At 35.7% G+C, this 24,662-nt stretch overlaps 1 protein-coding gene across 1 annotated transcript; it reads right to left on the reverse strand.

The window, feature by feature from the left end:
• Positions 1–438: 438 nt before the first annotated feature.
• On the reverse strand, positions 439–23,848 carry LOC140167846 (adenosine receptor A2a-like). The gene is given in 3 exon segments (XM_072191136.1): positions 439–1,552; positions 1,555–1,777; positions 23,435–23,848. Coding segments are annotated over 3 exon segments (852 nt in total). The 3' UTR covers positions 439–1,337.
• Positions 23,849–24,662: the final 814 nt, after the last annotated feature.

Here is a 24,662-nt window from a genome sequence, read left to right on the forward strand (position 1 = left end):
GTCCCATTCGGCATTCATTTTACCCACAAATTAATGACACTATTAACAAAATCCATTGCCCATAAACCCACCGGTAAAGCCCATTCCATAAATAAAGTTATTTTATAAAGTTATCATTGAGGAATGTTTGATATTCATGCATGGTATGTGTACTCCTTTTCAATCTTTGAAGTAGCCAAATCTTCTCCGTGGACAGAGTGAAACACGGGGACATTTCTTTAAAAGAGCATATCTTCAAAAGTTGTGAACCGATTGTTATAATTATTTTGGTTTATTAAAGCTAACGACTCAAGGTTTTTTTACATACCAAACTATAATTGATCAACTTTTCAAAAATAGGGGGAAAAGATGGTGCAATGAGGGGCCTCTTTTTTTTGGACACCCTGTATTAGACAAATCAAATAAAATAAACGTGTATGGTATAAAACATCAATGTATTCCTTAAACTTGCTCCAATTGTGCAATTGTGTATATATTATTTTAAATATCACATATTGATTTCGTGGATCCTTTCCAAATATCAACAATTCTAATTAATGTGCAAAAATTAAGACAACAATTCTTTCATCTTTATCTAATGTTGGTAAAATTTAATCAACATTGGTTAGACGTCGCATTTTAATGCAGTTGATAGTTGAGCCTAACGAATTTGCAATGCATGTAGTATCACGTAGTAATAAAAACGGAGACGGTAATGTTGTTATTCTGTCCTCTACATAGTATCCTCGTGTTTATTTGCACGTTTTACTAGGACCTACATGAAATTCACACTTTAAGTAATAAACCATTTTCTCAGAATACAGCACCATTTCTCTTTAATTAAGGCTTCAAGAAATTCACTTTTTACAAACATACTATAAATATTTGATGTCTTATTTTTTTTTCCGTATTGCAGATCATTTGACGATGAAAATACTGTAGCTTGCATTATAAATACTTAAGGGGGTACTACACCCCTGGCCAATTTTATGCCTATTTTTGCATTTTTCTCAAAAATTATAGCGCATTGGTGACAAGTAAGATATGTATATTATAGGGGCAAGGACTACAACTACTGCACTGAAAATTCAGCAACTCAATGGAAGTAGTTGATTTATATTGATTGATTTATTGATTAAATATTGGTTTTCCCTCATTTTTGACTGTAACTCCACAACTGCTGTCTGTGCTGAAATAAAATTTCCAGTGCAGTAGTTGTAGTCCTTGCCCGTATAATATACATATCTTACTTGTCACCAATGCGCTATCATTTTTGAGAAAAATGCAAATATAGGCACTAAAATTGGGCAGGGGTACAGCAGTACCCCCTTAATACTGTTGATTGTTTGTTTGGAAGGTCACGATTTGTTGGTAGAATCTTCTCCAGATTGTCCTTCTCCCGGATACCTAGTAGTTGCAATATCATCTGTATTAATATGGCAGCATGGGAACAGCGACGCTAAGGTGCGACGATAAGCCACTCGAAAGTCCCTTCCATAAGCATATAACCACGGATTAATGGCAGAATTAGCATGAGATATGATGATAAAAAGTTTAATAATTCAAAAGGAATTCTACACTTCGGGAATGGGCATATTGAAGTTATTGTGTTAAAGAGGCTTAGCGGTAGCCAGCAACACATAAATACAAGTATGATAACCGCCACAGCTTTAACGGCCCTCAGCTCTCTCTTGTAGGATGATAAACGCTTTTTGAGACTATTCTTTGCTTCCTGTCCACTCACTGTATTGACTGAGTTCCCGGATGAAATACTTCCGAGAGGCTGGATCTTGCGGATCTGTATGCAAGTAAGAAAAGAGAATGGAAAACAAAAACGTCATTATTTCTATAAATCAGTTGATGTCAGCAGAGAGAAATTACAATTATGACAAAAACTAATTAGGTGTTCATTTATGGAATTGATCATTTGTGTATTCGTTACATATTGATGTGTTGAAAATGTGGACACCTGATGCTGTATGTGATCAAAAACCAGTAATAGGTTTCCGGAACCTCAATTAATCAAATTTAACGGCTTGTGATCTTTTCATCTCATATGCCATTCCCGTTTTTTCAATGCATTCTTCTTTTTGTCTTATGTTATACCGTATATGCCAAAAAATTACGTTCAAAATAGGATTCAACATGCAAGAAATTAAATTAAGTGTTATTCCTACGTTGAGCGGAAGTTGTTTTTACTCGAGGGTTCTGATAAATGCAAGATCTTTTCCGAATAAAACAAATAAGCAATGACTAACTCAATTAAAAAGGCATTACCCCAAATAGAACACACATATATAATTATAATCGTAATCTGGAGCTATCAAACAGATTCCAGGTCTTGAGCATGGATGACACCGCACCCATCTCTGACAGGTATGAGACCTTCGAAACAGCGGTCCGTGAAGTTGCCGAGAAAGTTATTGGAAAGCAAGAGCCATGCGGACTACCAAGTTGGGTATCAGATGCAACCATCAGACTTAAACTTGAAAGGGATGAGGCCAAAAAGCGGTACTCCTTTTCAAAGTCTCGTCAATCTAGAGAAAGATAGAGGAACTTATACACCAGCCTTAACAACTCCTATAAATCTGATGAGCTTGCTACCCTCAATAAGCAGATGAAAGACCTGAAGCTGGCCGACGAGATGGGGAATTATACCACCACCTGGAAAATTATACACTCGCTTTCTGGGAAGAACTCAAGGAAAGGGGTGAACGTCAAAAGAGAGATGGATCAGCTTCAACCAGTGACCATGAACTGCTTGAGGAATGGAAGGAATATTTTAGCTCACTCCTTAACAACGACAGTGGCACAGCAGCTTCAGAACTTCCTGCACCAGCTGTTGAAGATCTTCCTATTGTCACTGAGCCCCCACCTCGTGAAGAAGTAGTCAAAGCAATAGCAGCCATGAAGACCAACAAGGCAGCAGCATTGGACTGTGCTATAACTGCAGAAGCACTTCAAGGGAGGAGGGGATAGCATGATTGATATGATTCTCGAATTCTGTATGGAAGTATTCTCAACGCTGACACCACCACGTCAATGGGTTACGAATGTAATCATTCCTCTACCAAAGAAAGGTGACCTCTCTCTCATGACAAACTACCGTGGTATTTCGCTTATGTCCATTGCCGCAAAAGTGTACAACAAGATCCTTCTGAACAGGATCCGACCCCACATTGATCCTTTACTGAGAAGTAACCAGGCTGGCTTTAGATCTGGTCGCAAATTCAGCAAATTCACATTTTGAGGAGGATCATGGAAGGCTTCAAGGAGTACCAACTTCCCTTAACAGTCACTTTTGTGGACTTCAAAAAAGCCTTCGACTCCATCAACAGGTCCGTCATGTTTTCAGTGCTGCGGCATTATGGAATACCAAAGGTTGTGGTCAATGCCATCCAGGTGCTCTACAAAGACTCCAATAGTGCCGTTATGGTAGATGGCAGTATCTCAGAACCTTTCCAAGTAACAACTGGAGTGCTTCAGGGTGATGTGTTGGCACCATTCCTGTTTATTATCCTGGTAGACTACCTTCTGATGAAATCAACTTCTGGAATTGACGCTGGAATTGTTACCTACCCACGTCGGTCAAGCAGGTATCCTGCCAAGATGCTGAATAACCTGGATTTTGCTGATGATATTGCCCTGCTGGAATCTTCCATAGACCGGGCCCAGTCACAGCTTACTAGGACTGCAACTGCAGCAGCAGATCTAGGCCTTGTAATCAGCGCACCTAAGACAGAATATATGACTGCAAACTGTAACGCCCAACCAGCACTTGAAGTCTATGGTAGTACCATCAACCATGTCACAGACTTCAGGTATTTGGGTTCCAAGATGGGCTCTAGTGTTGGAGACCTAAAAAGAAGAAAAGCACTAGCCTGGGCAGCTTTCTGGAAACTGGAACGCCTTTGGAGAAGCCCGTCCCTGCAAAAAAAAACAAAAATCAAGCTGTTTCAGACAACGTGTGTTACTGTCTTTCTGTACGGGTGCGAGTCATGGGTAATTACCAAGGACATGGAAAACAAGATCAATGCATTTGCAACATCTTGCTACAGAGTCATGTTAAACATCAAGCGTGTGGATCGGATTCCAAACGAAACCATCTACAATCTGACCAACACCACTCCACTGGTTGCCAGAGTCAAGATTCATCAACTCATATTTCTCGGCCATATACTGCGTCTTGAAGATGGCGAGCCTGTGAAAGAATATGCGCTTTATATTCCACCACATGGGAAGAGGAAACCGGGACGACCGCGCACACTGTACTTACAGTATGTCCAGCACCTCCTGGGAGATACTGAAGGGATGCTGCAGCCAAACAAAATTGTTTCGCTTGCCCAAGAGCGCATTAGTTGGAGAAAGCTTGTAGTCGCCTGCTCCGCAGCCGACTGATGATGATGATGATGATGATGATGATGATGATGATGATGATGATGATGATGATGATGATGATGATGATGATGAATCGTAATCACCTCATTCTAAACTTTAATAGCTCTAGGCTTTTGATTTTATAATGACAGAAAATAATAATAATTACATCACTTATCAAACTCTCTTAATCATTTCTTAAAGCTTCAGGAGGTACAACGGACGACTTGAACAAACAATTTGAAACATAAGCGTGCTCTACTTTCATTTTACGTACAACTAATAGGCAGGAAGCCATATACTGTGTTGTGGCGGCTTGTAGGGAATACAACTGCTCTTATAACATATCATACTATTTGGTGATATCGCTTTATTATTCAATATGCCAAATTTATCATTGTATTTAATTTCCTTCGTTTTTTTAAATATCAAAGTATCTCTGCCACAATTATGTTCAATAGAGAATGACTTCTAATAGCGTATACTGATGAGTAAACATTATAATTGCCTACTCTTCAAAAGTGCGTTGGTATTTCAGTCATCTATGATGTTGCTGAAAGATATTCCATAAGTGTTTTATACAAAAATAGATGAGTACGATTATCAAATCGTTACGGTAAAACTTTTTAAACATGATTATTTTCATTATCATTTCATCATTATTACTATTATTACATCTTGCTACACAGAAGGCAATAACAAACTAAAAAGTACAATTGACGTCATAATTCAGGTAATATGAATAACGTTAAGTTACTGTGCCAGAATACACGTCATTCCAGTATTTTACAAAAGGACAGTAACTTTACAAAAGTCATTGAAGTATATATCACAGAAGTGTAACATCATTCCCGAGCAACGTCTCGTTCACGTTTCCCAGTGCGTCCAATGAATAACAAATTAAGATATTCCTAGGGGTAATTGCAGGCCAATTGTTTTCCAATCAATCTTGTCATGCGTTCTACGTCTGAGTACAATTTCTTAAACTCTGTCGCACACGAAACAGACTATCCATTATTTTGTACATATCGTTTTTTACGCATTTACCCGAAAGGAATTCAGTTTTCGCAGGAAGAAGAGTTATCTCGTGTTTACAATTTATATATATCTTGGTTAAAGGAACAGAATATGTATACTTCATAGGCACGATCCATTATTTTTGTCTTACTATAACCTAATTTCTCATTATAGCTCCATCTACAGAATAGCAACTAGAGAACAAATGACTTAATGTGATGTAGGGTAAATGATATAAGTAAGTTTTTGAAAGTTTCCTCACAACATGTCAATTTAATTTGACAAATTGTACTTATAAAAAGTTCCTAAATACAGTATGGACAGATTTATATTACTGACAACTTTGCTATTATGTAATGATAACGAGAACTGCTATATAAAACTGAATTATGTATCGTAAAATAGACAGAAGAATTGCTTACGTTTCTCTACTTTACCACGGTCATATCACATTAATTCTGTTTTATTCTATTTTACTCGTGTTGCTGCACAAAGACGAATGGAGATACCATCACATTAATAGAATTATGTTGGATTTTTCAAGATGAATTGTAGTCAGTCTTGTCACACTTAAAGCATGAATTTTGTTCCTACAGCAAAAATGTTTTTATGTGACTACGTGAAGTCAACCAAATTGTATTTTATTCTTCCTGTATGTAATCAAATCTGAAGCTTGCTTTAGAGTGAGAGATGGTTTGGTTATAATGTCATTACATTAATAGAATTATGTTGAATTTTTCAAGATTAATCGTAGTTTCTCTTGTTACACTTAAAGCATGAATTTTGTTCCTACAGGAAAAAAATGTTTTTAAGTGACTACGTGAAGTCAATCAAATTGTATTTTATTCTTCCTGTATGTAATCAAATCTGAAGCTTGCTTTAGAGTGAGAGATGGTTTGGTTAAAATGTCATTAGATTTATTAAGTATTGTTGAATGGTATTCATATAGCTTAACTACTTCAAAAACAAGTGAATATCATAAATCATATGATTCATCAATCAATGGTAAGATATGAAAACCTGTGGCATGGTAATAGCTAATAGAGCCAAGAAGGAACGGTTGTAGAAGTAGTGTTTTTTTTCCTTCAAATAAACCCAAATGTGGTTCCCCCAAAACTAGATTTAACCATACACTTTGTTTAATGATACTAAAAAGATTTTAAAATGTACTTTTGTAGAGTTCAATGAATGTACCTTTAACGTTGCTACTGTCGCAGTTAAAAGATCAATTGACTTATCATCGACCAAGCAAGATAGCTCAAATTCTGTCATGCATGTAAGTACCCTTGTAAATTATCTTCCGCTTTCTAAAAGTTATCTGAAACCTTACACTCAAAAGCCCACCACAGCCACTTACATTGCAATGACTGGCATCAACAGCCCTGAATTATCTCGCTTGCAAGAGCCTGCAATGTTACCAACCCTGCACGCCCCTATTTAATAATCCACCGCACGTATAACGTGACGTGATTTCAATTTCATAGATCAACCCAGAAACGCAAAAACAGTAATATTGGTCTACCGGCAAGAGAGACAACATCTTAGAAGTAAGCGGTATTTGGTTTTGCTTTTATATTTTACTTCTTCTGTCACTACCCAAATCCGAATAGAAATCGCGGTTGAGTTACTCTGTTTTTACATTTAGCCTAGATATGGCCACATCATAACTATTGCAGTAAAAGTTTTAAATTGAAATCTTATTCAGTGATCCCGAAGAAAGAGGAGGAGGAGGAGGTAGGCCCACCTTTGGTTTTTACAGTAAAATAAATGATTTTCTTTTCGCTCTTGTAAAATTATTCCAAAAACTTTTTACTTTTTACTTGAGAAATATTTTTTCTAGTGTATTTTTCTAAGGGTGTATAAGTCGTAAACCCCCAGATGCTTTATTTATAATTTCGAGATAAAGCACATCCATCTTCTTTATTCGCTGACTTTTATCCAAGAAATGCAAAGAAAAACCCCCGTTTTTAATGACTGTGTAATATCTTATATTTATAATAAATAGTTTATTATCAATACTAGTGATAAAGCAGATAAAGCACAATTCAGATTAATACTTTAAAACTATTTACCTTGTTTGATTAAGGGTTTTACTTTGACACATCTTTTCACATCTACAATGGATTACTTTTTGTCTCAAACACAATAGAATTTAAGATCAAGGAAGAAATTTATTTACTTTTTGTTGATAAAATCAGGCGGCGAACGACATGATGGGCGGAGAGAGACGGCAAAACTGCTCAGCCGTATGGATTGCGCTAACAATGGGTGTTTTCACGCTAAGAAAAGGACCCGTTTCTCATAGCCTTACTGGAAATCAAATTAGTAACTCAAGATCTGCGCAAATGATTAATCAAATAATTTTGTCTTTCATTGCAAAAGAGAATTGACGATTCTGACACATTTTGCAATTTCGCCGCTAGATGAATGTATTTTTTGTATGAACACATAATGAATGTTATTTTTGATTGAAGGTAACGAAATCGTTTATTAGTTTCTTTCTTCTTCTTCTCATTTATTGTATTTTGTCATCTTCTAAATATTCACCTTCTCCTTTATGTCATTCTACTCCTGATACTACGCTCTAAGTTCGTAAAACATATTAAATTATAACATTATTAAACTTCAAAACACAGGTTTTATCGTAAGTAGAAAAGTATTTTAAACTACTATGTCATTGTAACGAAAGCGTATTCCTGACGAAACATACAGCTGTAGTTTGAAGAATGCATCGTACAAATATCACATAGCATTTAAATCATTCATACAGGCTGAGTCAAAAAGAAGTAAACTCATGTTTGAGGGGCTGTAACTTGAGATCTGCAAGGAATCTGCTAAAAGTAAAAATATCACTGGAAAGAGCAAATTCTACACGTATAAATTAAAGAAAGAATGATTGCAATTGCTCACAGCAAACTAAAGTTATACTCATTTGAATACATCCACCCATTTTTGTAGCTGCACACGCCTGATTGGTTTTCATCCATTTCAATTTCAACGAATCAGCAAAGTGCTAACAGGATTTATTGTTGAAAAGACAACTTTTGCTTTTAATTAATATTCAACAAAGTACATGACGGTACTATAGTTTGTAGGGATACCAATTCAAGTCTTTACGAACGATCCGGCAGACCCATTGATTAGGGAATGTTGGATAAAGGATTGAGCTGATCTTTGGTCTTGCTGTAACGCATGTCTAACTCTAGCAATGTTGTGATCTAGCAGTTCGTGGTCTGCCTGAAGCTTCCGGCTGTCTGTTCCTTAGTGTCCCATGCCCATTGAGCTTGTTCACATTCTTATATACTGCTCCCTTACATGAAACCCGGTTAGCTGTAGGAAATTGGAGACGAATCAAAGTAGGGGGGTGTGTTATTTTGCAAATTTCAACTTTTTAATATGAATTGCAGTTCAAAATATGGTATCAACATTGGAAATCAAGAATATGAAAGAATTTTATTAAAAAATGATTTCTAACCCCCCCTGTACATGCCCCTTGAAAATTTTGAAACAAGGTTTCCGAATTCGGCAGGGTTGTGTAGCAGACGACATTAATGGAAGTTGAAATGGCTGTAAACACTTGATTTTAGTGCTTTTCCCTAAAACTATGGGTTGTGTATGTGGTCTTCTTGATTAGCTAGTGTGAAATTAGTTCCATATGATGACATTTGAGCAATTTTGGACATTTAGGCCTATAGGTTGGTGTGGTGTAAAAAGTGAGTAGGCCTATATTCGTGATCTTAGAAGCAGCAAGTGGAGCTAAAAAAAACACTTTAAAATGAAAAGATAGACTTTGTCATTACAGATCAAACAGCTCACAGTGAAGGTGTATAAAGTCTTGTTGATGAAAGGCTGGATTCTGGGTTTATGTCTGACCATCTTTTCTAGGTGTAGGCCCTAAGGTCCGTATGCACAAAAGTGGAATTGAGTTCCATCAGGAATGGTCTTTTACTCTTATTTACTTCATAGAGTAGCTAGCAAATTCTAAAGATTTACATGCAAAGTCCAAAAATAAGACAAAATAAATAGCTTAAGAAAATGTAAAGGAAAATGTCCTTGTCCTGGGACCAGGTCTAACTTTAGACCCGGTCTAACTCATTTGTGCATACGGACCTAAGAGTCTTACCAAGCACGTAATTGGGAACAGAATAGGTAGACCCAAAAAATACCCAAGAATAATTCTACTCAACTACTGCCTCATCGTCAACAGGCACTTGGCTGCATACAAAGTTAATAAATCATGGAACAAGGAAAGTCCAGTGAATTGACATCCACATTTCCCAGTGAGCCTGAAGGACAAACGCTTTAATGACTTAACATATAGGATATAACTCTAGCTATCTAGAAGATCTTCAAAAGTAGGCCCGATATAAACACATACTTGCATGCATTGTCAGTGCTTCTGGGATCTGGACTTCCTGAAACCATATAGTCTTACTACACAGGAACTCTGATTAGTTTACATCATAATTATAGAGCCATATTTTTCACTAACTAAACTTCAACAGTTACAACCTACTCAAAACTGATACCAGCCTTTTATCAACTTTAATGACTAATTGCGCAATGATCCCAAGAACCTTCTCCTTAACATCAACATTCTAGCATTCTCCTTTGTGTCAATGGACAGATTCCAGCAAATCAAGTACATGTATGATAATGACATTTGTGACAGGCCTACTCATTTAAAGTAGCAGAATCTTTCTCATATATGAAGCCACAAAGATAAAGATGATCGATCATGTCTTGTTCCGGGTTTCAGAAGCAGAAGGGAGACAGTTTTACCTTTGGGGAATGTGATCTTATACAGCTGAGCATGCCATAGGCCTATCTTCCATGGATCCAGAGAAGCTTGACAAGCCACCGATCCAAAAGCAGCTGTATCTTGAAGATATGCAAGGGACACAAGTCTTTCACTTCTTAAATCAAGTGATGTTTGCAATTAAAAGATCATAGAAAACTGTGTGTGAAATATAATGCCGAAAACCTGAACCTTTATTTGAGGAATGTGATGTCTAATACCCCGTTTACATTGGGCGAAAGTCGTAATCGAATTCACCAAAGTCGTAATCGACTTAATTCGTATCATACGTGTAAACAGGTACAGTCGTAATTAATCGTAATTCAAAAGTCGTAATTCCAATGATGACTTGTATCATCATTCATTTCAAGTGAATTCGAATAAGTCGTCATTAATTACGACTTTTCGCTAATGTAAACGAACACGTTGTTGAATTCGTATTTACCTGCCGTTACCATTGGTAACAAACGAATTCGATATTCGTGAATGCGAATTTGAAATCGAATTAAGCCGATGCAGTGTAAACACCCACTAAACGAATTAATTTGCGGTCGTAATTCAAAATACGGCTTAAGTCGATTACGACTTTTGCCCAATGTAAACGGGGTATAAGGCAGACTGCGGCTGGATTAACAGACTTCAATGAAGCATTGCACACTCTTCTAGACAAATAAAAAGTGATAATTATCCTCCAGCTGATAAGCTGTTTATGATATTGTCAACATATTGTATCAAACTCAGCATTTACAATACAAAATAATTATTAAACCGGCTCAAGAATCACAATTTCTTTCAGTTTCTATGATAATCTACTACATTAAGCATGTGCAAGGCTGCCGAATTCGGCAACCTTGATACCAAATCTTCAGGGGGCATGTACAGGGGGGTTAATCTACTTAAATTTATTTTTAATGATCATATTCTTGTTTAGTATAGTCGATACCATATTTTCAGCAGCAATTCATAAAATTTTTGAATTATCACACCCCCCTAATCAAAGAGACGCTGAACTTCAGTGGGACTCTTTGCATCATGATACTTCGTCGACATAAACGTGCGCTCCCGTGCGGTAAATTATGGTGCAGTGTTGTCATTTGGCCCGTTTTATTATAATGTAGTGCAATGAAGTAAAATTCATATTGAAAAGAGCCCTTTAATATGTAGGAATTGTTGATCGAAACCACACCTGCCACAGAAATTTATTTGCATTTGAATATCGCGCCTTACCAATCAGTATAATAGGTAGGCCCCTACTTGGGAAGTGAAACCGTGTGCAGCTACAAAAATGGGTGGTTGTATTCAAATGAGTATAACTTGAGTTTGTTGTGAGCAATTGCAACAATTCTTTTTTTATTTCAACGTTGTAGGGAGAGCGTAGCGCAATGGTTAGGGTACTTGCCTTCAGTGCATGAGGTCCTGGGTTCAATTCCCAGCGGTGGCGATTTGCTGGGATATTGACTTGGGAAAAAAAAGTCTGAAATTAATTGGCAACTTCTGTAGATTAAATTCAGACTTCTGCTCTCCCCATGGTTCATTTAGAATTGGGTAAATGAATCATGAAAGTACTCCGTCTTTCGGAGGGGACGTTAAGCCGTCGGTCCCATGTGCAGAGAGCCATACCTGTACATGTATTTCGCAGCCAGTTGCGAAAAGAGTAGGGTGTTAACCCCTGGCTGTTCTCAACCCGTCCCGATGTTCAAATGGACCCCAATGGAAATAAGCTTCAATAGAGGCTTTCTTGGGTTATCCAGGGTTGTCAAAACCCGAACAAATCAAATCAAATCAAATAGAATTTGCTCTTTCCAGTGGTATTTTCATGTTTAGCAGATTCTTTACAGTTCTTGAGTTACAGCCCTCAAACATGAGTTTACTTCTTTTTGACTCAGCCTGTATATGGTATCAAGTTCCCATGTATAATTCAATACAATGTGTAAAAATAGTTCCGTTAGATTGCGCTTTCATCGGCTACAATAATGTAAAATGTTATTCCGGGTAAGAGTGCTCAGGTGATATTAGCAAATCGTGGTTTCATCAACTTGAAGGTAAGGATTAAGAGCCATTTCTTGTTTTGCGCTTCCTGCTCGCAGTGTGTGCGACATCGAGGGAAACGGGACCAGTTCTATATACTTAAAAAGCTCAAGAGGATAGTAGTCAAACTACACATAGACAGTTTCATATTCCTGATAATGTTGCTATAATTTGATAATAATGAGAGCTAAACTAAACCACACCTTAAAGTGGCATCACGAAATAGGTTAAGCTCGGGCCTACGCATACGTCTCCAAGCGACTTGCTCAACGCGAGAAAATCACGCGCTTGATGTACGCAACTTTTGACTTTAGGGTTTGAGGGTATAGAGGCGCATATCTTGGTCAATTCTTGCTCGATCTTCACGAACAGGGTGTCAAATGTGAAAGCAAAGTCCATTTAACAAAATGCATACGGTATTTCAGAATAATCCAAAATTATCAGGTTGTTGAACAGCAAGGATGACTATAACTGACGAGTTTCTTTTTTTTTGTGCCTGGTGTATAGTAAACATCCTATGCGTCGCGTCTTTTTTTCGTTGCTATCAATGTATAGCTATAATTGGTCTCCTCGGTGATACCAAAATAGATACCGCTACTTTTAATATCAAAGTACGCTCTTGAGAAATTAAGACATGCGATTACCCATTTATGTTTCGCTCAAATTAGCTCAAATGGTAGTCTTAAATTACTGCCGCTTTTTTAATAAGAGAGTGATATTTTAAAATAAACTTTTCTAGAGTTCAATGAATGTGTCTTTAAATTTCATAAATTGTTGAATTTATTGTGGTTTTTAAAAGAACATTACAATCAACTGTAACGTACAAGCAAGATCCAATTTGCGCAATGTAAGCACCCTCGTAAATTTGAATCGTCCTCTTTCTAAAATTTACCTTGTATATTTCACTCAAAAGCCTACAGTCACACACAATGCAACGACTGCTATCAACCGCCTTGAGCTGTGTTATTTCGCTTGCACGAGCCTGCAATGTTACCAACCCTGCACGCCTCTATTTAATGTTCCTTGGAATTAATTACCGCCGCACGGGAGTGTAACGTGACTTCAATTCTGATCAGCCCAGAAACGTGAAAAAAATAGTAATTTGGTCTGGCGCTAAGAGTGACAACATTGTAAAAGTGTATGTAATCACACGAGTTGGCAGAATCCTAGCGAATCTGATAACACACTAATGAATCGGTTACAAACATTACCAATTTGTACTCTCACAATGAAAATGCAATATCTGGCATTTCGTTTATATTTACTATTATTTGAACAAATACGGCTAGCAAAACAGGTTTCTTCTTCACATCGCGGATGACTTACTTCCGTATTTCCATTTAGCACATAACCATCTCGTATAGTAGTATTGAAGTCGAATAGCTTTGCAAGAGAAGCTTCCGTCTTCCGTGTTGATGCATAGAGATTGTATGACAATATATGACAATAATTGTTGAAATGTGCTGGCACGTTCAATCAGCTACATAATATTCCATGTGAAACTGAACGGTGTTCTTTTTACCAACTTTATTATTTACTTTCCCGTTGTGTTTAATATGTCTGTCTGTCTGCTTAAAGTCCGTTTCTTTCAGCTGTTATTTTTCACTTAATACATCACAAGACCATCAAATCAAACCACCAAATCATCAGGTGAAATATAAATGATAGAAGAATGACAAATATTATCGGTTCTATTATTTTCAATCCTAATCTGCAATAATTTCAAGCTATCAAAAAATGTGTAAACATTTAGTATAGGTAACGATTGTAATTTGTAATAATTCAGCTATTTCTAGTTCAAAGTATTGTCAACATCAATCGTAAAATCGGTGCAAGATGGATGCGAAAGCGTCTGATATAGTAGTGTACGCACTGATTTGTTTTTCTGCTCACATAACCATTGTGACATATGAAAACACACTTGGGATCGGATTAGAAGTTAAATATGTTAGTACTCTGACACTTTAAAAGCCAAAAGCATCCTAGTTTTTATGGAATGAAAGGACACAGGAATATAGTAGTAGAACAAATGTTTAAGATCCCGCTTAAAATTAATTCAAGAGCAAAGTTCTAGTATGGTGTGTAGTATAATCATTTGACTGTTGACTTGGTTGATGGAATCAATATTTATAATCCATGACTGTGGTGTCAATATAGTTTTTAGATTATAACGTAAACATCGCGTATACGTTACTCATGAGCATTTAATATTGATATGACTATGACGTTTAATATTATATCCTTAGGTATAAAGCTGTACTATTGTATAAACATGACTGTTATGTATAATAATACGAATCGATGACGTGTTTTAGCTATGTAGTTACAGCTATATTCCTTTCTCTTAGAATTCAGATTTTTCAAACGCTAAGGCATAATATTATATTATCAGTCTACATTATAATCAGTATTATTGCAAAATTAAGTCACGATACCGGTAGTTAATATTTAGCCATTATCAATAAATTTCCATATGGACACAATGTGTTTGCAAGCAGACAGCATCAAACAAAGGCCGGTTTGCATTTACATTTGTCATTTACCTCGTTTTACCTCCGATTTACCTCCAAGAGTAGTCTAATTTACAAAAATCTTCAGTTGTGCTTGGGCAATGGTAAGTAGAAAGTGAAAAAGTCTACTCTATTCATCGGACATGTTTACTGCATATGTTTTTCTGCTCCATCGATGTTGAAGTGACGTGATGATCATCGTGATGTGATGATCATTTTGTCGATTATTTGCAGCCACAGTACATTGCGCAGTCTATAGCTAAATGTACTGCTATTAACTTTTTCCGGATAAAGTCATGGCAGTTTTATTTCAGTCGGTCAAATCATTTACATTCTCCAACTCATACATGGCACACATAAGATACACGCATAGGTTTCAGATACTTTATCAATATATAATTCATATGACAGGAATTATCCGATGATTTATTGACTTTCTGAAGCTGGAAACATAATATTCCGTCATTTTATTAACAAGGAGATTCGATATGCATTTATCCTCTACATAAACACGTAGTCTCCTCATGTTTAAATGTTCTTTATATGATCACCGGGACATGCTAGAAGGCAATGAGAGAGGATATCATGGATTGGTTCGTGAATTAATCTTAGTCAAGATTGAAGACATCGTTATTTGTATGCTGAATTGATATGTGGCAATGACCTTTCCAATGTTCAATAACAGAATAGGAACTTTTTTCATCAATGTTTCTGGTGAAAAAATATCCAATATCCTGTTGTTGGATTGAAGTCATCAGCTATGACGCCAGCGGCGAGCGACACCTTTTTAGCAAATGACCGTTATCGTATTTTATACAATCGCAAGAAGCAACGGATTGATTCGTTGGTAGGTGGTAATCGCATGAATGTGACTTTTTCACAGACCTCGTGTGGAAATGTTATAATTTTCATTGAAATTTTTACACAATGTATTACCAGGAGTAAACATATCAACTTCTAACATTTTTTTTACAACCAACAGTTTTTATGGTACAATACTCAAGTTATTTCTTCAAAATGGAGTATATCTCAATGCGGATCCAATTAGCTATAACACTTTTCTCCTACCACTCCAAATAGTGTATCTGTCTGTGCATGGGTTTGGTCGTTTTTGAGAACAATAGTAAAATGTACACATTCCCAATTTACTGCATATGTTGTTTTCAAACCTCGTTTCCCTATCTAAAGTAGATTTTCTAATACACCGAGGTTTGTATTGCAAAAACCATGTTCTCACTTTTTGCTGTGCAAATAACTTACCATAGCCGCTGGCATTTGGCATTTGGCACATAATCACCAAGTAGGATTTTAAAAATATTGACAATTTATTCCGTAGATAAATATGCAAGTTCTACTTATAAACTCCTCAAAAAGTTTGGAAACTTTCACAAACGGCTGTATATCAGACATTTCTTAAATCATTCTCTGTATTGTTTCATATCAGTGAAACCATTGTTCTTTCCTGTCAACAAGGACACCTCATTTGTGACGATAACATATTCCACTGCTGGGTAACTTTCTTTGAAATACATAGAGGTCTCAAAGAAAATGTGCCAAACTGACAATTATCTGCGCTTATCTCATTGCTTTGAATGAATGAACGAGTGGGTTTTCCATGAATAAAAGAATGAATGAAAAGTTGTTTGCAGTACATCGTGTTGAATGAAAAGTGATAGGATGGGATTAACAGTTCTAAGGTGGATTCAAATGGATCAACGCAAGTCAATATATCTTGCTGGTCATTCTTCATAGTGGTCATTTGCAAGAAAGTTCTAATCAACCATGGTTCGATTATCAGATCTGGATAAGGCTCAAGCTCTTGGTCATCTTGAGGCTGGCGTACCTCAGAATCAAGTTGCGGCAAATTTTGGAGTTTCCCGCATTATGATCGTCAAGCTAAAAGCCAAGTTTCGTCAGACCGGAGATGTCAAAGACAGACCCAGAAGTGGCCGCTCAAGAAAAACAACAGCTGCAGAAGAACAGTACATCTGGCTGGCAGCACATCGAAACCGTTTTAATGAAACAGTGTGATATTCCTTACTCCTTTTTACTGATGCAAATGGCGCAGACAATGGCAGATTTGGCAGATTTTTTTTGAGACCTCCGTGTCTTTAAAAGACAGTTACTCAACCATGGAATAAGTTATGGTCACAAATTTGGTGTCAATTTTGACAGGAAAGAAAAATGTGGAATATAGATTTCAAATATTTCTGATATAAAACCGTTTTGGAAAGTTTCCAAACCTTTTGAAGGGTTTACATGCGTGTTTGGTCAGTGCTTACAAAAGCTTTTAAAGGATTTCTAAATATAGTCTATAGTGATCTATTTTGCACAAACAACTTGATACTTCAATTACATCAATGTATCTACATGTTAAGTCACACCACCTCTATACTCACTATGTCGGATTTATATATATTATCGCGCTGTTGAGATTTTGAGATTTAACCAATACACTTCAATGTTTATTGTAACTTTGATCTACAAGGTATATTGTAACTTTGAGAAAATTTTACATTTTCATTTGTAAAATAATCGCTTGTTACTGACGAGAAATAAGTATCAATCTACAACTAATGTAGTAGTGACTTTGTTTTAGTACATTTAAAACATTGGATGCTTAGATGCCCACGTACCTTGTTTCTCATAAAGGAATAAAGTCGTAAACCTCCCAGATTCTTTATTGATAACATTGCGATACAGCCTTTAGGAGATTTTGGTTTAAATCCTTCGCAATCTTCTTTATATGGTGACCTTTATCAACGAGATGCAAAATGTCCCCTTTTTTTTATCTTTCCTGTACTAGTGAGATTACCACTTGAAATATTAACCTGTTAAGATTAAGAATTGCTGCTTTTACTTTGACACCCACTTAGAGTAATGCGGTTTTTTTTATCACAAATAAAACGAGAAAAATATAATGTTTTTGTTTCTATTTTCAAACAAAATTCAATATTTTCTTTTCATTGTGTCTTGCTCTTAGCAGCTTTACATTGGTTTGATATTTGCATCATACACAATAATTTAGATCAAGGAAAAAGTATTTGGTTTGTGTTGATAAGATGATGAAAAATCACTTGGCAAACAAAAACACATAAAAGATGTGAATAATAAGTAAACAGGTGCTAGATCAAATATAGCAGCGGAATGTTGAAGATATAACAGCATTTCAGAGCATAGACAAGCTTGAAAAATTATAAACTTACTTCAACGTAAGGGCAGAACATTAGGATGACCCTTAAAATCAACATTATAACAACCTTAAATCCCACAAGAAACAGAAAAAAAATATCATAAGGTAGCGAGATCAAAATTGTCAAGTTTTTAGGATGATAATTGAATAAGGAAGAAAATTCGTTAATTACCATATTTCAATTAACAAGCTGTTCTTGTAGTGAAACCATAAAACTTTACAGCAATATACGAGTAGCCAGGTGTTTCACAATAATACTGTACATGAACTTTGCTTCCCAAATGTTTTAAGCCGGTTTGAGCTGGGATATGAGCTCCACGAATCAGACGCAATAACGGAGGATAATGAAGTTACCAGAAATTAATTTTGTCAAATTTAATTTTAATATCAATGGTCTCATATTTAATAATAAATGTAACAATAAATGAAGGATTTTTTTGAAAGCCTTGTTTTATTTTATTTTATTATATTTTTTTATATTTTTATATATATATATTTTATTTTTTTTATTTTTATTTTTTTATATTTGAATTCAACAATTTTATTGTTTCAAAAGGAATTCAATCATTCAATTATTATTGCTAGCTTCTCCCGATGCTTTAAAATACAATGGTTCTATGGAATTACATGACTCTCATAACGTTTTATATAAATGTTATAAAGCTAATATTTTTGTAAACAAATTTCAGAGCTCGTTTGATTTTGTCCACAGGATCAAAGAACTTCAATTCAAGATAGATGATTCATTTATAGACGAATCCAATTTCACGCATTCCTACACCTCAATGGCAGCCATAGCTGGGTCCCCGTCGGCTCAATCTCACCTAAAATGTGAAATGATGCGGCCTTGGAGGGTATCTTAAACTGCATTCTATCACCCGTGTTACGCGTAGACAAAAGAATGCTGACAGTTTACAACACAAAAGAATCTAACATCGAATTTTAAGCGGCTTTAATCCACCCAATTGGGCAGTCACAACATCAGTTTGATGCTGCGGGGACCCAATAATGGCCGACCAAATCCTGACCATGACTTGGCTCGTTGGATTCGTCTATAGTATGTGCCTTGTTGATTGTGCTTGCTGGTGTATGATGGAGGTGCCTTTGTCTGTTTGTGGCGTGTCGTGATGTGAGAGAAAATTCCATGGGACACTTTTTTGGGGTGGACGTATGTGAGGTCGGGTTGTGGGTGTGGACGTATATCTGTTTGATTTTTTGTCATTGTTCTGTGTTAGAAATGTAAGTTTTTTCGTGGCACGTCTCTATACTATATCCATCAAGGTTATAATATTAAAAATGCTTGATATTATTCTAAAGAAGATCGCGAAATGATAATGTTTTCCAATGTATTATATGAAAATTCAATCTCCCTACGACCTTCGAAAGAGACGTGTCTCTTTGACATACATTTATATTCTCTCGAGCAAAACTAAATTATACAATTCCAATTAATAGCGACAATCATGTAGATTTGAATAAAGACATGCGTCTTTATAAGTACAAATGTGCTGCTCAGAATATGTCAGTGACAGATTCATATCAATTATCCTTGAGGAGGCCCCATGGAATACACGGTGGTAAGATGCGTTGATGTAGAATTATGTGATTTTCAAATGTAGATTATATCGCAAACCAATAACATCGTAATTTGATTGTAAGATCGACTAGCAATCAATCAATACCATTTGTATGCTTAATTTAATATTGGAAATAAACGGAACAAGCAGCTTCCTAAATTCTGAAGTTTGCTCATACATTAAGCTCCATAATTTATGCAAACTACATTCACCAGAGCATACAAGTTTGATATTAATAAAATTATGGTAAGTATTTAAAATGTAAATAAGTGCTCTGCGTCAAGTAGTTATCTAATAAGTTAATGCCGAACATTTGAAAGGTTAGCGTAAGAATGCCCTATATGCAATAGCTCCCTTCACAACAAACATAAATAAGTATATTGGATTAAGTAGTTATCTAAGGCAGAAAATGTCGAGGGGTTGGTGCAAATAGGCCCATTAGCTGCTTTATAGACATTTTACAGTTTCTGCATTCTATAGTGTATACTTTTTTGGTAGATATTGAAGATGTGATAGAATTGAAGTAACCCTTCAATTTACAGCGTAAGGATGTCACAAGTATTTACTTATAGACTGCATGAATAAAGGTATTCCGTAAAAGTGCTAATTAATGTTGGAAAGTTCTGCTAAAGTGAGTCTTTATAGATTAAAAAGAAAGAGTGTAATGATGCATGTGGTATATCAATACCTTAAGGGCATTGACAAGCTACGGTGATTTTCAATTCATAATAAACTATGAAAATGCTCTCCTTGTTGCTCTAATGTTATTCTTCTATGCAGAAGCGCTTGTGTGTGGTAGGTAATAACGGAGATTGATGGTGGTCAAATTGTGTTTATATTTATTATAGATCAATTTTCTGAAATGTTTTTTGTGTTTAAATAAAGTGGCGCCAGGTACAGCTGCCTTGCGTTACGTATTTTTGTTTTATAATTGTTAAAACTAATATCGTCGTCTTTGTCCTATGAATCATGACTGACCCTTTGTGACTCTGTTGATGATGGTACTTTCGTCAAAATTTCATTCAGTCGTAAGTTGGCGGTAAGCTACGACAAATTGACTATTTTGTTCTATCAGTCCATCTAAGCTTCCATGCAACCTTGCATAAATATAAATCTATTTTCAGCATCTCGTCTAAAAAAATATAATTTTGCTTTTTGGCACAGGGTAGCATGTTCTTAAATTTGGTTTCTAACAATTTCATTGATCCTGTTTCTTCCACGATATGCTCAGCATTTTCCGTCAGCATCACATATCAAAAGATAAAATCTTATTCTAATCTGCCCTTTTAACCACCGTTATATCCGATACAGAACAATCGGGAAAACGAGATAGTTTTGGAGCTCACATCTGTCTTTTTATATATCTGTCAAAGCAATTGCAGGTATTCTTGCCATGGATAGGTGTCTTCTAATTTCCTGCGAACGTCCCATGCATTGACTATGAGTAATCACAGAAAGTTGAAAGTGTCAACTTGTTTCACAATTTTGCAATCAACCTTAACATGTTTAATGTGTTGGTCTTCATCTCCTCCACAGATTATTGCCTTATTGTTTTTAACACTGGGGTGTAGCCCAGGTTGTAATAAGACCTTGCGATAATAGATGTTTTGTCAGCGTATCCAAGGCTTCATCCAACGGATACCTGATCTGTATAATACCATCAAATGCTCTCCTCACGACGTACTCATGCAGCATATGAACGCATCACAAAAAGTAATTATCTCGTTCATTACAATAATTAAGAGAATGACTCAAACTCTAATCACCAAATTCTCCTTGATTTGAATCCAATTGTTAATGTATGTGTAGATTAATCTTTGTTATACCAAGAATAAACATTTTAGCCATGACTTAGTGTTGCAAACTGTAGATATACACGTATAACATGAGGATACTATTAGAGGCAGCGGATGACTGCGTCAAATTCTATAAAAGACAACCAGAAGATGGTTATAACATTAAAATTGAAAAGTAAGCCCTCGCTCCGGGCCCTCGCTACGCGATAACAATAACCATTTTCTCTCTAAATTTAATATATCACTATTTTATGGATTGGTTGCGGTGATCAATGGAGTGAAATTTAACTCTGAGTAAATTGCAATCTTTCGTCACACTTTCCAGAGTGAAATGAACTCTAACTGAGATAAATGTACTGTACACAATTTTCAAAACGATTTCTTCATTCCTTTACATTGTAAGTAATTATTTTAACTATATCCCCTATAGCAATTTAATTAGAACTGGTATTCCCATCCATCACAATTTGATTCTTCCATTGAATTTTTGCAATTTTTATATTAAAACATTGTCCTATTTTCAAATAATCTCTCGAATATACGTTACTCTTATGATTGAGTGGATGATACAACCATGTCTACGACGTCTATCAATCTCAAATATTAGGCCAGTTGCTTTCTAGTATTAATCAAGTCGCAGCTCCAAAGTGTCAAATGTACTAATCTGAGCTCAAATCGATTGTAATTAAATCCGCGCTCTTTTATTTGATTAGTATTGGAATTGATTTAATCGGGAAAGAGCTGTCAGAACAAAGTACAGAACTTTGCAAAGCTATACGATGAGTTAATAATGTAGTGATGTAATGACGAAATATCAACAATGAGCAAAATAGTCTCATTTGTGGTGGTATTTTTAAACAATCTATTTAACATTCATGTGCAAATGTGCATAATTTAGCCTCTAGTTAAAATACATGAATTTTTTAATCCAATCGTAGTGTTCAAAGTTCATCATGTTGGTATAGAAACATATTGGTATTGAAAAACTGTGTCGTAACAGATGAGCATATTATTTTTGAGAATCTAGTGATCGTAAAAGATAAGTAAAGTAATTCGGCAAAAAGAAGCATACTGTTAACATGACTATAAGGGTTTGGCAGATGTCTCTGACGAAATAAGTTTTTTTTTGGTAACACGCATGCCAATGTAAATGTACTTTTCAAATGTTAAAAAACAAAAAACAAATCAAATTGAAATTGATTTTCTCAAATATTTTCATACTACCTGTGGAAATTGAAATTGCCACAAATAGCCTACTCAAATAGATTATTATTTACTTTCTACTCCTACACATTCTCCTTCCGTGTTTTCTTCTTTGTCTTCATCTTCTACATCTTCTACATCTTCTACTTTAACTTCATGTTCTTATTCCTGATCCTCTTTATCTTCTTCTACTTCATCATTCTCCTCTTCTTCTTCTCCTCCTTTTTATCTTCTTAGCACTTGCCATCTAGTACATTGTAATAGTAGTGACAGAATTTGGGTATGGAAAGAATCAGTTGGTTTATTATAGAACCTGGTCAGATCATATTAGATGTTCTCAACGTAAAAATATCTCATAGTAGTTTCCGTTACTCTAGCATTCATGAATATTGGCATACTATTGTGAAGTTGACCTGTCTGTTTAAGGTGTAACTATTATACTTTCCACCTGTCTAGTGTGAAATGTATGGTGTACACAAAATGAGATTAGCCATTGAGTGATGTAAATCTGGTTACAGATATCATCTAGAAAGTGAAATCTAGAACAACGAGGATGGAAATAAGTATCACTTGGCGTGTTGTTGAGACAAAAGATGGTAATAATATGTGTGTTGTTCCATGTGAATTGGACCTCATGCTTTTAGCGTTGGTATAAGTTTCGGTTTAAGGAGAAAAACTAGGGTTTCTTCTTTTAGAATTTGTCTATCGAACAATTGTACGTATTTTTATATGTAAGTATTTTGTGCTGTCGTTTCGATTGTATTGAAAATGCTGTAAATATATTAGAATATTTCACTAATCCTTATGCCATGAAATACAAATAGGTTAAGAAATAATAAAGCAACAGCGTAGAATTGCAAATTAATATTACTTTCGTTGGAAAATTTGAAGGAAAACGAGATAATAAACGAAGTTGCTAGTGTATGCGAATAATCGCGACGGGAAAGTAGACTTACCTGCTCACGGACTGCCCTGTAGATGAAGCCATACAATACAATCATAACAAATAGCGGTATATATATCACCACGACGGCGTTAAACAACATGTATTTCATATCAATAATTTCCATAAAGAAACAACCAGGAGTTGATGGATATCCTTTGTTCCATCCGACAACGGGTAAAAACCCGACAATAGCCGAGATAACCCATGATAAAGCTATGATGATTACTGCCCGACGACCTGTCATAATACTCTGGTAACTTAGAGGGTGTGAAACTGCTATAAAACGGTCCACAGTTACCCCGATTAGACTAAATGTTGATGTTCCACATAGCCATAATAAAAATGTTAACTTGATACGGGTTATTATTGGCCCCCGTATGCCTGTATTAGCCACTTTATAGCATCCCTTAGGTACATTGTGCATTTAGTATATCCGAATTGTTAAGAGTTACAGTTGATAGACCGGAAATAACAACAGACAGTCATCAATAATTTATCGTCCTAAAGCAAACGTGTTTTATCCGGAGAGCTCATCATTACAAATGGAGAAATCATTTAGCCTTCTTTAGGAATAGTACGTACAAAGAAATGTTCAATGGCCTTGAGCATAAGTGATTAGAGATGGACATCTATACCACACCAAACAACTGGCACCTTCCGATCAATATACTGTTTTCTTTATCTTCATCTCGCATAGATTTTCAGAACCTTTGGCCAGCTAGACTACTTTATCTTTATCATCTTCCTATTTTCTACATTTCCAGTGAAATTCATTGTTAAGTTTAAGGCAGACAATCAAACTTGACCATATTATGTTGGGGCTTCAGGGTACTTATATTCGAAAGAAGATACAACTTTTGGGGAAATTATGCTCTCTCCCTTTGTATGCTTGATCTGTTGCTGTTCATGAACGTTTGGACAGCTGCTTTGAAAGTATATCAAAATTTACCTCAATGCGTTGATTTTTGCGCCAACATCCAGATATTGGTTGAAAACAATACAAGGGAGTCGATTCACTTAAGTTTTCATTTCTCTCCTATAAAAGCGTACAAATAAAATCCATATTTCCGTTGAGACGAAGGTAACACAAACTTGCCAAAAGCATATTCTTGTTTTCGTTCGCTCTTGACAAAAAATATATAAACACTTTAATCGCGTATTCTACATTTACTTTAAAGACAGTTTAAGTGTACCCATTATTGCCCTAACGAATACGTTAGAGCAAACCTCTCTGCATT

This window comes from Amphiura filiformis, chromosome 13 (assembly GCF_039555335.1).
Source record: "Amphiura filiformis chromosome 13, Afil_fr2py, whole genome shotgun sequence".
Classification (NCBI taxonomy): domain Eukaryota; kingdom Metazoa; phylum Echinodermata; class Ophiuroidea; order Amphilepidida; family Amphiuridae; genus Amphiura; species Amphiura filiformis.